The sequence below is a fragment of the Lepus europaeus genome, chromosome 5 (genome assembly GCF_033115175.1).
Source record: "Lepus europaeus isolate LE1 chromosome 5, mLepTim1.pri, whole genome shotgun sequence".
NCBI lineage: Eukaryota > Metazoa > Chordata > Mammalia > Lagomorpha > Leporidae > Lepus > Lepus europaeus.
Window position 1 is genome coordinate 48,293,676 of NC_084831.1, and position 14,157 is coordinate 48,307,832.

Consider the following 14,157-nt stretch of genomic DNA (forward strand, 5'->3'; position numbering starts at 1 on the left):
TGTCCTACCTTTTCTTTGCTTCTTTCTTCTCATCAAACACTTTTACTAACTATCATGCATTAAGGGTCATCCTGGATTTGGTGATGCAGAAATGCAAATGACAGGGATTCTTTCAGGGATAAAGGACACAAACGACTGTACTCAACTCTTTTGGGTTTGGCCTCACTATACTCAATTCCAGGCCTCTGAGAGAGTTGAGAGTTGCAGAGCCAACAGTCTGCAAAGATTTCATATCCACTATGTCACTTGATGTTCAAGACATCATTCCAATTTCCTCTTGAAGGGAGCAAATACAGAAAGATTAAGCAGGGCTGGCGCTGTGGCATAGCGGGTAAAGCTGCCACCTGCAGTGCCAGCATCCCATATGGGTGCGGGTTCAAGTCCCAGCCACTCCACTTCAGATCTAACTCTCTGCTATGGCCTGGGAAAGCAGTAGAAGATGGCCCAAGTGCTTGGGCCCCTGAACCCACATGGGAGACCAGGAAGAAGCTCCGGGCTCCTGGCTTCAGATAGGTGCAGCTCCGGGCACTGTGGCCAATTGAGGAGTGAACCAGCAGATGGAAGACCTTTCTCTCTCTCTCTCTCTCTCTCTCTCTGTGTGTGTGTGTGTGTGTGTGTAACTCTGACTTTCAAATAAATAAATAAATCTTAATAAAAAAGAAAAGATTAAGTGATTTCTCCTGGATCACAAAATCAAAATAAGCTTGGACCCAGGATTTCTGATTCCAGCAATCATAGTTTTGGTGTCCTTAATGTCAAAGATTTGACATTCAAAATCCCAAACCTCTAATTGCAGTTCTCCCACTTACCAGTTCTGTGGTTTGAGAAGACAGTCCCTCCAAATCTTGATGTCTTAGATTGTAAAATGGGGTACCACCCACATTAAAGTTTTTTTCATGAAATAGCACATGTAAAATTAAGTCAGAAATCTGAGGACAAGAAGCCTCCTGACCTGGCCAATGACCATGGGCATGGCCTCTCTGTCCTCTTGTGCTGTGGTTCCTTTGAAAGATTTCCCTCCCATTCATATGCCCTTTGTACCTGTCTGTGCACACACAAAGCCTTCACATCGCACTTGGCTTCGGCAGGGTCTGCTGGTAGCACAGTCTTCCACCTCCTTGTCAGAGAAGTTGCATGGTTCCCCATTGAACTGAGAGGGCCGCAGCAAATAGGCATATCTGTACTGTGGCAGAGAACAGCAGGGTGAACCAAGGGCCAGGCCTTGGGGCCTCAGAGCTCAGCTTCAGGAGCTGCTTACAAATGGATATCTGGTCAGAATTTGGTCTCCAGGAGAGCCTTGAGTTGTCTAATCACTGCTCCACTAGCCCCTTGTGTTTCCATCATAATATCACGTTTGGGTCTATGTTGCAATTGACTCTTTGGTAGTTTCTCCAGTTAGAGGGTGACTGCTCTGAAGCAGAGTTCTTGTTTCTTGTCTCTGCTTTGCTTTACCTGCCACACACCACCTCAACACAACTCCCCACGTCTACCCAGCATCTATACTTTTTCCAGAAGTCCTCCATCATCTCCTGAGTTTGCATGAGAATTCTGCTGTGAGATTACTGAGTATTCTGCTATTCCATTGTCATGGCCCAATCGTGATATGTCATCACTTCCTGGCCCTCACCACTGTCCACTTCCTCCTTGAGGGCAGGCCAGAAGTCATGCGTAATTAAAATAAGCAGTAGATGTTTGGTCTATCAGCCCACGTCGGAGTGCATTGATTTGAGTCCCAGGTCCACTGTTGGACTCCGGCTGCCTGCAATTGCATACCTTGGAAGGCAGTAAGTGACACTCAAGTGGCAGGGTCCCTACCACCCATGTGAGAGGCCTGGATTGAGTTACAAGTGTCCAAACTATCCTGTGTTCAATGCAGACAGCAAAGACAAGAGCAATGTGGGTAGAGAAAATCACTGGACCAAAGCTGAGAGACTAAGAGGGTATGCACCTCGTTTCAGAACACAGATGAAAAGTCATCATGGCTGTTGGGAAGAGTGCAAGAAGGAGAGCAATGAGAACCACAGGGAGATTAGGCAGGAGCAGATGACGCAGGCCTCTAAGCTTAACAGGAGGCTTTGGTATCTTATCCTGGGGCAGTGAAAAACCGCCAAAGGAAGATCAGATTTGGGTTAGGCAATCAAGATTTTGATGCATGAAAGGGGATCAAACTGGAGGAGCATCCCTTTTGCGGGATGACATACTGACAAGACATGCCTATTATTTGTATGACCTCTGTGCTTTTTCCAACAAAGGAAATACAGGGACAGGAGTTGCAGTGCAGCAAGTTAAGCCACAACCTATGGTACCCACTTTTCATATTAACATGCCAGTTTGAATTTCAGCTGCTCGGCTTCCAATCCAGCTCCCTCCTACTGTGCCTGGGAATGCAGCGGATAATGGTCCAAGTGCTTCGGTCCCTAACACCCATGTATGTGGGAAACCAACATGGAGTTCCTGGTTCCTTGCTTCAACTTGGCCCAACCCTGGCTATTGTGTCCATTTTAGGAAATGAACCAGCAGTTGGAAGATCTCTCTCTCTCTCTCTCCCTCCCTCTCTCTCTTTCTCTTTCTCTTCCTCTCTCTCTCTCTCTCTCTCTTTCCCCTAACTTCCCTTTTCTTTCTGATGCTCTGCCCCTCAAATAAATAAATTATTTTTTTTAAGAAAAACAAATTTATATAACCATTCAGGTCTCTTTCCTTGTACTTCCAGAGGCTCATTCTCCCCAGAGGACAGAGTTGCCAGGCCAGGGATAAGAAGGAGAAAGCCTACAGAGAAGACTGGGAACAGGCCAGCCCAGGTCCCAAGGCAATGTGGGCCTGAGGAGTATAGAACAGAGGGAATCCATCTCCTATATTTCTCAAAACTGCATCTCAACGTGGGCTGAGAGGTTTTGTTGAGCCCCATCCTCTGCCCCTACAGGCAAGGCTGATGTCCAGCCCAGGGAGCCTGCAGCAAACTCAGAGTGAGGAGCCCTGGCTGAACGCCTGGCTGGTGGACGCATGCTGAGTCTTTCAGGTTTATGGTGCAGATGAAGCAATTATCCAGATAATTGGATCAATGTTGATAACTTCAGCAATAAAGCCTACTTTGGGAATTGAATGATCCTGCTTGGCTCTCTCCATTGATCCAATTAACTGTGTAATTGTCCTGGGCCTACCTCCACAGCCTCTTTAGAGTCTTAGCCCATGACTGCTTGGGTTTCCCAAGGAGCTGGGGAAGCAACCATTCCCTTTTTTCTAACACATCTGTTGTTCTCGGAGCTGGGATCTTGGGTCTTCCCCGCTGAGACCAGGGAGGCTGAAGGACACACATGGAGACTGCGTTTTTCGTCATTGAATACTCAGTAAGGACCCAGTGGCCAGAGTTCAGGCTTGTGTGTGTTACTAGGGCCGCCCTAGAAGTCACTTACCTTCTCTGGATTGCTATTTAACTCTCAGTCTAAAAAGATAAGACCAACCAAATAAAAAGGGATCAAACTATTTATGAGTCACCTATTATATGCCAGAAGTTGGCCTACACACTGAAGACACAGAATTGGTAGGCCTTCACAAGTTCACTGTTTAGTGAAAGTGATATGTGGTAAGTTCTAGGATACGGGGTCATAGGGAGCTATTGAAGCTTGTAAAAATTTGGCTTATCTGACGGATGGGGCTAAGGAGAAATCAAGGAAGGCTTCCCAGAAGGGTTTCACAACATGAGTAGGAGTTAGCCAGAGAAGGAAGAGGGAAAGCAGCCAGAACAAAAGCGCACAGAGAGTGAAATGGTTAGAAAAAGGCAAGTGTCTCTGCACTCCATGGGAGACCAGGATAAGCACCTGGCTCCTGCCATCAGAATAGCGCGGTGCACCGGCCGCAGCGCGCTACCGCGGCGGCCATTAGAGGGTGAACCAACGGCAAAGGAAGACCTTTCGCTCTGTCTCTCTCTCTCTCACTGTCCACTCTGCCTGTCAAAAATAAAAAAAAAGAAAAGAAAAAGAAAAAGGCAAGTGTCCAGCATGCTGGGGGAGGGGTACTTTGCATAGAAGTAGGTCAGACTGGGTCTTGGGAGGATCTTGCCCAGGAGCATGGACTTGATTCTAAGGCCATAGGTGGACTTTGCATGGTTTCAACTAGGGAAACACAGGTTAGACTTCTATTTGTGGTATCTGCCCCAGGTGCACCAGGAAAAATGGATTGAAAGACTAGGATTAGAAGCAGGAAATCTGGTTAGGGATCTACTAGAGTGAGCAAGGACAGGTGTGCCTGGAAAATCCTGAAGGACCCCAGAAAGGGTCTGAAAGTGGCTTACAAGACAGAGGGAAGGGCGCATAGATGAAATCAGCCCCCTACAACTGCAGGCCTACTGTGTGCCAGCCATGGGCGGCGATGCTTCGGTCCGTCTTGCTGGGATCAAGGAGGCTCCTGGAATCTCAGTGCTCTCATGGCCTGGATACTCACCCTTTTCTTCTGGCAAGGGTCACACGTGGTCCACGAGGACCAGCTTGACAGTTCACAATCAATGGGCACTGGGGTGGCGTCCACACTCCGGCTCTGTCTGCTCTTAGTAAGGCTCCTGTTGACCACAGTTGACTCAAGGGAATGTGACCTTTCACTTCTAAAAAGTCATCATGAGAAAAGAGAGTTCAGAATCAGAAGAAAATTAAGTATGCTTCCAACCTCTCCATCCCTTCAATAAATATATACCTGCTCACTTGTCTATCCTTCTGCTATAGGTTAATTTATCCAACAGATATTTATGGAATGAATACAAAGTAAGGGCCTGACATTGGTGCTAGCTGAGATCAAAAATACATATTGAACTTGAATCTAAAGAGAGCTCAGCTAGGTGGGCTTGGTGTGGTGTGTTAATGAAGAATGTGCACTTCATCGTTCCCACTGATAGAATGAAGGTAGTCATTGATAAGCAATTTCCAGGATTGAAAATGATAGCATCCAGGATAAAAATTATAAATTTTAACATGCTATAAAACCGCAGGGAATGCCACCAGAGGCAGATGTGTGGCCCTGAGCAGTTTACTCCCCATCTCTGGGCCTCTGTTTGTTTTATCCCCTGGAAAATGAGAGGGTCGGGCTAGGTGGTCTTCAAGGTAGACTTTTGTGTTTGGAGCCCATGGAACATTCATTGAGAACAAATGATACACTAGGTACTATGCTAGAGAGATAGAAAATGTGAAGTCTGCCTTCCGGAACTCACTGGTTGTCTTAGAATATGAAAAGGTGGGGCCACTGCTGTGGCATAACAGGCAAAGCTGCCGCCTGCAGTGCCAGCATCTCACATGGGTGCCATTCGAGTTCCGGCTGCTCCATTTCTGATCCAGCTCTCTGCTATGGCCTGGGAAAGCAGTAGGAGGTGGCCCAAGTGCTCGGGACACTGCACCCATGTGGGAGACAGGGAAGAAGCTCCTGGCTCCTGGTTTCGGTTCAGCGCAGCTCCAGCTGTTGCAGCCAATTGGGGAGTGAACCAGCAGAATGAAGATCTCTCTCTCTCTCTCTCTCTCTCTCTGCCTCTCCTTCTCTCTGTGCAATTCTTTCAAATAAATAAAGAAATCTTTAAAAATATATGAAAAGATAAATATGTCTCATGTCTGAGCTTCCTGGGACTTTACCCAGTAGCAAGGTTTTAAGCATGGAGACCCCAGGGCACAAGCTGTGCTGAGAAGACGTGCAGGGCAGGGAGAGTCAGGCAGAGGGAGGAAGATGTGCAGGCAGCAGGGGCACATGTAGGAGGCTAGTGCAGGAGTACCCACATGAGCCTGCACTGCGCCAGTGACCGGGCAGAGAGAAGGCAGAGGACAGGGCTTGAAGAATTTCTCAGGTGCGCAAGATAGAAGGCAATGGGTAGCTAGATGGGACGAGGGTATTAGGAAAAGGGAGAAGTTTGGGCTGGTGCTGGTTTCCAGTATGAGTGCAAGAGCGAGTAGGAAATGCAGCAGGAAACAGAAAGCTTGTTGGGAAAGATGTAAGTTTCAGCTAAGGCATGCTGAGTTTCAGCAGTCCGTGGAGCACCCGTGTATCTAGCTTAAATAGTTCCTACGTGGATGTGGAACTCAGGAAGAAAGATCTGTGCTAAAGATACAGCTCTGGCCATGACGAGCTGTGGACAATGAAAAGACAGTTCTGGAGAGGAGAAGCGGGCAAGGATACACCCCAGGACAACATCAACATCACGTGCAGGCCGGAAGAGATGATGCTGCACCAGTCCAGGGCATGGAGACAGGGCTGAGCGGGGCTGGGTATAGGGCCTTGGGATGGCAGGGGGACAGACAACAGGTGGTGTCCCCTCTGCAGAGGAGTCCACACACGACCTGACATAGGTCTAGAAGATAAGGCAAGGCTTTCTGTTGAGTTTGTTGGCACACAGTGCCATACCAGTGAATGAAAGAGCTTCTAATTTCAGCTTCTCCAGCCTCCAGATTTCCTGTCTGTAACATGATGTGTGTATGATGGTTCTTATTTTTTCTTTCATCTGAAGGAAATGTATTTCAGGGTAAGAGTCTTCATACTGTTTGTAACTTTTCAAGTCAGAGAGAGAGAAAGAAGAAGAAGGAGAAGGAGGAGGAGATGAGTAGGAAGAGAAAAGGAAGAAGAGGAGGAAGGGGAGGAGGAGGAAGAGAATTAAAGGAATGAAGATTGGCAGAGCCCCTAGGGTACATAGGTCCACTGCTGGGCTACTGCTACCCCTATCAACACTCAGAGCAGTGCCAGAAGTGCCCACAGAGCCTTGTCCCCTGGGAGATGGGAAGTGGCCCAGAAACACGCCCATTGTCATGCAGTTGGTCTGCAGTGGTGCTGGGGTCTGAGCAGCTGTCTGTTTGACCCTGAGAATGTGTGCTTTGTAGATTGCTCTGTATTGCCTGTGAAGGAACCAGGCCAGTATCAACTCCACTCCCTCTGGTCTCTGTCTAAGGCCTCTTCCATCCCTGTACTCAAGATTGAGTCATTAGGAAGAGTATCACATACTTTTCACCACCTCAAATACACAGGATGTCACTCTAGACAAGGTCATTAACAATACATCCTCGCTTGGCAAAAGTCCTGAAAAGAGAATACTATTAACTGCAGTGAAATCCATCTCCATGACTGCCCCAGAGACCAGCAAAAATCAATGGCCTCGTAAAGTTGGATCTTTAACGAAAGGTCAAAGACTCTACTGGAAACCACAGGTGGATACTTGAAAGGAGTTCCTTGAGGCAGGATACCACACCCCAGTGGGGGGCTTCAGAATGTGGTCTCATCTCCTAATTTGGCCAACTTTGACAAAACAATATTGTCTGTGATTTGGCTTCTCCTAAGCATGTATTTGACAGCTCTGCAGGGTACCCCCTTCCTATTTCAACTACAAAACTATTACATTGTGTTTTTAGCAACTCTCAACCCAACTCTGGGCCACAGCCAAGGCCATAATATACACACTAGCTATTAAGAGCCACAGTTATTTTCCTCTCCGCGATTTAAAAGCATGCTAATGTTCAAGATGATCACTTACAGAAAGAACTGGGTAAAAAGTAGCTATAACCACCAGATCTCTCATTTTTGCACCCAATTCTCATTATGGAGGTGGCACTATAATGATGTAATCAGCTGAATAAATAGTGTGTTTGTAAATCACCTTGGATGAGCTGCGTGTGGTTAATTAGCACTGCAAATGTCAAACACAGGCTAGCATGAACTCCTGTCTTTCATTCCTGGGGATAGCACAGAGCCACTTGAAGAACAAGCTCCATCAATGCTCCTGCACCTGTGACAAGACATGCAGCTCAGCCTTGTGAATGTCTACAGAAACAAGCCACTGGCTGTTTGGACCAGTCCACTAGACTACTCATTCACAACCCTCTGTGTGGTTTTGCTCTGAAAAAGTAAAAAAAAAAAAAAAACAACAACAACAACCCAGAGAAGTACAAAGACTAAAAAACACAAACACCCATATATTGACATGGTACACTCGCACTGACAATTGTTAACATTTTTGGCAAATTTGCCTTAGTCTTATCTTTTTCTTAATTAAAAAATTCAGGTGAATTTGACGTCTGAGTTTTATGCTGCTCCAGTTCCAATTCCTCCTCTCCTCTTCAGAGGGAAATATTGTCATAAATGTGATGTGTGTCCTTCCAGTCTCTTTTAATTAATTAATGAATTAAGAAATTAGAAAGGGGGGGGGGCTGGTAGGAGGAAGAGCAAGAGATCTCATTCTTTGGTTAACTCCCCAAATGCCGGTTACAGCTGAGGCCCTAGGTCAGGTCAAAGCCAGGAGCCCATAACTTGATGCAGATCTCCCATATGGGTGCCAGCGACCCAAGTGATTGAGCCATAATCTAATGCCTTCTGGAGTGCCCAGTAGCAGGAAGCTGTATAGGAAGCAGAGCCAGGAACACAAGACATTCCAATCTGGGATATGGGCATCCCCAGTGGCATCTCAAACACCTTTTCCTTTTTAGCCTCTTTTAAATATTTTCACAAATGTATGCTATATATAGCATTACTTTTGTGTGTTTACTAATACTACACATTTCATTCTGCAACTTGCTTTTGTCAATCAGCATTGCATTCCTGAGACCTGTCCATGTTGATGTATGCACAGATCAAGTACATTTCTTAGTGCTAGACAAGGGCATATGCTGCATTGAATTTATGCTTTTTCTTTTTGAGGGAGATTTATATTTTCCCAGTGTTGTGGAATTGCAAACAGTGGTACAATCAACAGCCTTGTGCAAGTCCAAGGGCAGGTGCTCGCCTGAGTTCAGGACTGGCAAGGATGTACCCTTCCTTGGGGTGCGAGGAATGCTATTGCCAGCATTGTGACAAATGTCCCTGGGCCTGGGTCTCCCAGTTGCTTGCTAACAGACATTTCTGATCAAAATAAAGATGTATCCATCACATACAGTAAGATTAGGTCAGCAGTAAATTGTATGCCATCAGCTTATATGGATGGGTTGCGTCAACATATCGTGGCTTCCTGTTAGAAATGCCCTGACACAACAACTTTCTTGTCACCTGCAATTTGTTAGGCACCTGCAGCCCCTCTGCAAACAGCATCCTCCCTCTTTGCTAAAAAAGACAACTTCTGGGGGCCAGGTTTCCAATTTCTCTTCTCCCTGTCATTTGCTGTTGCAGACATGAAATTTAAACCAACATCTCCAGGCAACAAAGGTGTGACCCAGAGATAGAGAAATGGCTCAGGAGTCCCACAGGTCACTATGCCATGTAAATGGACAGGATATAATGCAATAGTGAGAGGCAGACAGGTGCAAAGAGAATACAGGGGCTGGGGGGAGGGGGACTCCCTGCCCCTTTATTAAAAACCGAATTCAAATCCATATTCTGCCATGTGTTAAGTGGTGAGCCTTGGGGCACTTGCATTATCTCTCTGAATCTCAGCTTCCATGTCTGTAAAGTTATAAACAATAGCAACTACATGGAAAAACAAATGATGAGAGTGAATATTGTGTCTGAGTACCCGGCAATCAGCAATTATCAAAAGGTCTTGTGACAATGTGATGATCGTTCCATCTGCATTGATTACAAGACTAAGCCGGAGTGAGCATCTTTCTTGACAAATATGAAGAAGGTGCTCTCAAGCATTTTCTGTTCTGGGTCTGAAGACTCTGACTTCATGAGAGGGATTCAAATACGCACCGTGTCCAGAACCATGCTGGGAAAATTGTGGGCATCAAGGCAAACACTAAGCCTGGATTCAGGTAGAGCCTGGACATGCACCAATCATGAGTGATTCTCTTCTTTCGGAGTATCTGCTTGTTCTTCTACGTAGTGAGGGAAAGGTGTGACACTCACCATGTGGCATTGCTGGGAGGATTAATGAAAGTTTCCATTCTGTACTCTGCCCACCTACTCCCTACCTCAGAGTGAACTTCCTAATCTACAGTCCTCTCCATGTCACTCCCTGGCTTCAAACCCTCTAGTGCTTCACCCATTGCCTGGAGCAGGAGCTGGGAATATTTGGCCTGTGGGCTGGGTAAGCCCTGTGAAACCATTTGGTCTGGCCCTGCCAAGGCAACCACAGGCAAGACTCAGAATTAATACACCTATAGCAGGCTCATTTTTAAGTGGATAATTTTTGCATGGCCCGTGGATAATGTTATAAATACCAGAATGGCCTTTGGCAGAAAAAGAGTCCCCCACCCTTCCTAGAGGAGACAGTGCAAGCTGCTTAGCTGGCACTCCTACACCCCTCCTCTGCCCTTGATCTGAGTCCCACCCTACCTTATCCTAGTAGCTGCCCACCTGGGGGCTGTGCTGAAGGCTCCTGGACCACACAGAAGGCTTCAGCAAGGAGCCAGGCTTTCTGTCACACTTCCAAGCCTTTGTCTGTGCTCTTCCCTCTGCCTGGCACACCCCTCTCCCCCTTAGGCATTTGGAAAACATCCCCTCTTCTGTAAAGTCAGCCTGAGCTACACCTTACTCAGAAGCCTTTCCAGACGCCAGGCCCAAGAAAGCTGATGCCCCCTCTCCGGTTTGCTGTGAGTCCCTGTGCCATCTCTTGCAGCAGTTCGCATAGCACCTGCTAAACGGTTGGCATTCTCCACAACAGCAGGGGATCTTTGTGTTTGGTTCATCTGTTGGAGCCCAATAAGGGGCTTTGCATGGGACTACAGTGGCCTAGATGGGGTTGCTACAGTTCTCTCATACCCTCCGTCTCAGATGCATTTTCCTTAGATCCTGAATGCTTCTCTGGGTACACAGAGTGTACAGGTAGAAGGCCTTGGCAGCTTCTTCTCTGGGTCAAGTTGAGATCCTTGATAACCCTAGTAGGTCTTATTTATCGAGTGGCTGATGGATAGTGAATGCTCGTGGTCCTGGCTCAGTGGTGGTGCCTAACGGGCACTGAGCTCTCAGCAGAGCTGGGACCACAGGGTGTGTGACCGATGAGTGCTGGGGTTCCTCACACTGAGCGTGAGGCTGTGCTCAGACAGCTCTTTCAGATGAAGTGAAAGGAACGGTGTGCGCAGCCCTTATTCCTGTGGGAGAGCTCACAAGGAGACGGGGGATGCCTGTGTGCTCCAGTGTTTCACGTAGGGGCTTCTCACACACCGGGAGAGTCTCAAATTGCCAAGCTACCGGCACTTCTCTGCCCAAAGCCCAAGTCTGAGCTTCCACAAAGGTATTTTCTTTAGCCTTTTGTGTGTCCTATAGATGGGAACCAAAAAACTATGAAATAAATCAATTTCTGGGAACATCTGGAATGTGTGTGTGTATGTGTGTGTGTAAGAAGGAGAGAGAGAGAACCCACAGATTTGGGGTTGCTGAGCAGGTGGAATGTGTCACTCTCGTACATTATAATCATTTATATGAATTGGCTCTCTTCTTTTTTGTACCTCACAAACCTTCTTTTGCATAAAGAATCACCCTGAGGCTTTGGTCCGAATACAGAATAAACATCCTAGTCTCCGAGTGACAAAATACATTGAAACATGTCAGTTGCCTAGAGGAGATTTTGTAAAAGTCAGCCACAAGGTTCCACAGTCATTTGAAGGGAGTTGTTAATATGATTTTATCAGATGCGTACAAATTGCTCCAAGAGGTGTTCCTTATCCAATAGACAAGACACAAAGAGACAGCCAGCATTATGCCACTTTCTAGTCCCTGTCGCAGGAATAATCAGGGAATTCTTTGTAACCACCGCTTACCTGGAGCCAGGCACGCAGAGACAGCCCAGGGCAACACAGAGAAGCAGCAGTTCTGCCGGCACCCTCCAAGTCCACGTCCAGGACTTCTTCATTCTCTAAGTGGCAAGAGACCCAGAAGCAGCTCCAAGTTCTATGAACAGCCTGCACCATGAGGGCTACCGCCAGCTTCTGTCCCCAGAGAGCAAACAGCTCAGCAAAGTAAACTGATCACCACTCTGTAGACTTTGCACACAGGGAAAACTTACCTGTGACTCTGGAAAGCCATGAGAAGACTGGGCAAGGGCAGCAGCTTGGTTTTCTCATACCGAGAACCGACATCCCGCCCAGTCGGTACCGAGGAGATACTCCAGCAGAGAGGTGACCCAAGCTGAGGCTGGTAGAGGGGTGATTCAAGCTGTGGGCGCCGGGTCCAGGCCGCCTGGGCTCAGTACTTACAGGCATCAGGACCAGGGGCAGTGACTTCACTTCCTTTTTTTCCTTTTTTTTTGACAGGCAGAGTGGATAGTGAGAGAGAGAGAGACAGAGAGAAAGGTCTTCCTTTTTGCTGTTGGTTCACCCTCCAATGGCCGCTGCGGCCGGCGCATCGCGCTGATCCGAAGCCAGGAGCCAGGTGCTTCTCCTGGTCTCCCATGGGGTGCAGGGCCCAAGGACTTGGGCCATCCTCCACTGCCTTCCCGGGCCATAGCAGAGAGCTGGCCCGGAAGAGGGGCAACCGGGACAGAATCTGGCGCCCTGACCGGGACTAGAACCCGGTGTGCCGGCGCCGCAAGGTGGAGGATTAGCCTGTTAAGCCACGGCGCCGGCCAATGACTTCACTTCCATGCCTCAGTTTCCTTGCTTGCAATATGGCGAGGATTAAAGAAGTTAATGTGGCCGGCGCTGCGGCTCAATAGGCTAATCTTCTGCCTGCTGCGCCGGCACACTGGGTTCTAGTTCTGGTCAGGGTGCCGGGTTCTGTCCCGGTCACTCCTCTTCCAGTCTAGCTCTCTGCTGTGGCCCGGGAGGGCAGTGGAGGATGGCCCAAGTGCTTGGGCCCTGCACCCACATGGGAGACTAGGAGAAACATCTGGCTCCTGGCTTTGGATCAGCGCTGTGCGCCGGCTGCAGTGTGCCAGCCGAAGCAGCCATTGGGGGGTGAACCAATGGAAAAAAGGAAGACCTTTTTCTCTGTCTCTCTCTCTCACTGTCCACTCTGCCTGTCAAAAAAAAAAAAAAAAAAGTTAATGTAAGAAACCTGCTTTGAGCAGACCCGTGTGGAGCACTCTCACATGTGAGCTTGTCTTACTAAGTAGGGTGCAAAGTTTGGATTCAGGTGGGCCAAGGTTTAGATTCCAGTTTGGCCACTTTCTAACTATTTGGAAGCTTGATTGTGAGCAAGAAAGCAGCAGCCGACAGGGTTCCGGAGCCCATCCACGTTCGAATTCCTTCCGTGGGATTCTGTGGCTGTGTGACCCACAGTGAGTTACTAACCCTCCTTTGGGCCTTAGTTTTCTCGTCTATAAAACAGGGATAAGAACCATATCCACCTCATTGTGCTGTTATAACAATTCAATAAACATAAATACTCAAAACACTCGGGGCATAGCCTAGCACACACTGTGCGCTCTCTACAGTTCAGCTGGTATTTTTATTGACTACACTTCTGTTTTCCTGATATGTAAAAGTGGGAGGACTGTGCCTATCTACCAGCCAGAGTCGGAGGAGTCTGATGAGTCACTAACTGTGAAAGTGTTATGCATGGAGGCATCAAAAATTATCCAAATGCATGCTGTTGTTATCATAAGAGAGCCTCCTTCACCTTGTGGGGAAATGAAGTTCAGTCCATGATTGCTGCAAGTAGATTCAACGTTTATCTCTAATATTTGCTAAAGAGTCACAGCGTTAGTGGTACCTGAAAAGGGCTCAGTACATGCCTTTGCCCTTCACTATTACTTCTGCCACATTCAAGGTCAAAGGACACTCACTCTCTTTCCTCTTGCTCTGGAGGCAAGGCAGTCATCACTCAGGTCCAGTGCCTCACACTTGTTTTATCTGAGCCTGGAAGAGGGCTACCATCTTTACCTTTTTTTTTTTTTTTTTAAATTTTTTTTTTTTTTTATTTTTGACAGGCAGAGTGGACAGTGAGAGAGAGACAGAGAGAAAGGTCTTCCTTTTGCCGTTGATTCACCCTCCAATGGCCGCCGCGGTAGCGCGCTGCGGCCGGCGCACCGCGCTGTTCCGATGGCAGGAGCCAGGTGCTTCTCCTGGTCTCCCATGGGGTGCAGAGCCCAAACACTTGGGCCATCCTCCACTGCACTCCCTGGCCACAGCAGAGAGCTGGCCTGGAAGAGGGGCAACCGGGACAGGATCGGTGCCCCGACCGGGACTAGAACCCGGTGTGCCGGCGCCGCAAGGCGGAGGATTAGCCTGTTGAGCCACGGCGCCGGCCATCTTTTTATTACTCTGGATAGTTCAAGATTACCCTACCATATTTCACCATTGAATTAGATTAAAAGAAAATACCACACTAAAGTAC

The 14,157-nt window shown here is 47.8% G+C and overlaps 1 protein-coding gene across 1 annotated transcript in view; it reads right to left on the reverse strand.

Annotated features, from left to right (window-relative positions):
- C8B (complement C8 beta chain) overlaps positions 1 to 11,835 on the reverse strand; it is a 44,126-nt gene extending 32,291 nt beyond the window's left edge. Inside the window, exons 1-3 of the mRNA XM_062191411.1 lie at positions 11,643 to 11,835; positions 4,438 to 4,594; positions 1,042 to 1,183 (exon numbers count right to left, since the gene is read on the reverse strand). Of these exons, the coding sequence (XP_062047395.1) occupies positions 1,042 to 1,183; positions 4,438 to 4,594; positions 11,643 to 11,734 (391 nt within the window). The 5' untranslated portion in view covers positions 11,735 to 11,835. The remainder of the gene's footprint in view (positions 1 to 1,041; positions 1,184 to 4,437; positions 4,595 to 11,642) is intronic.
- Positions 11,836 to 14,157: the final 2,322 nt, after the last annotated feature.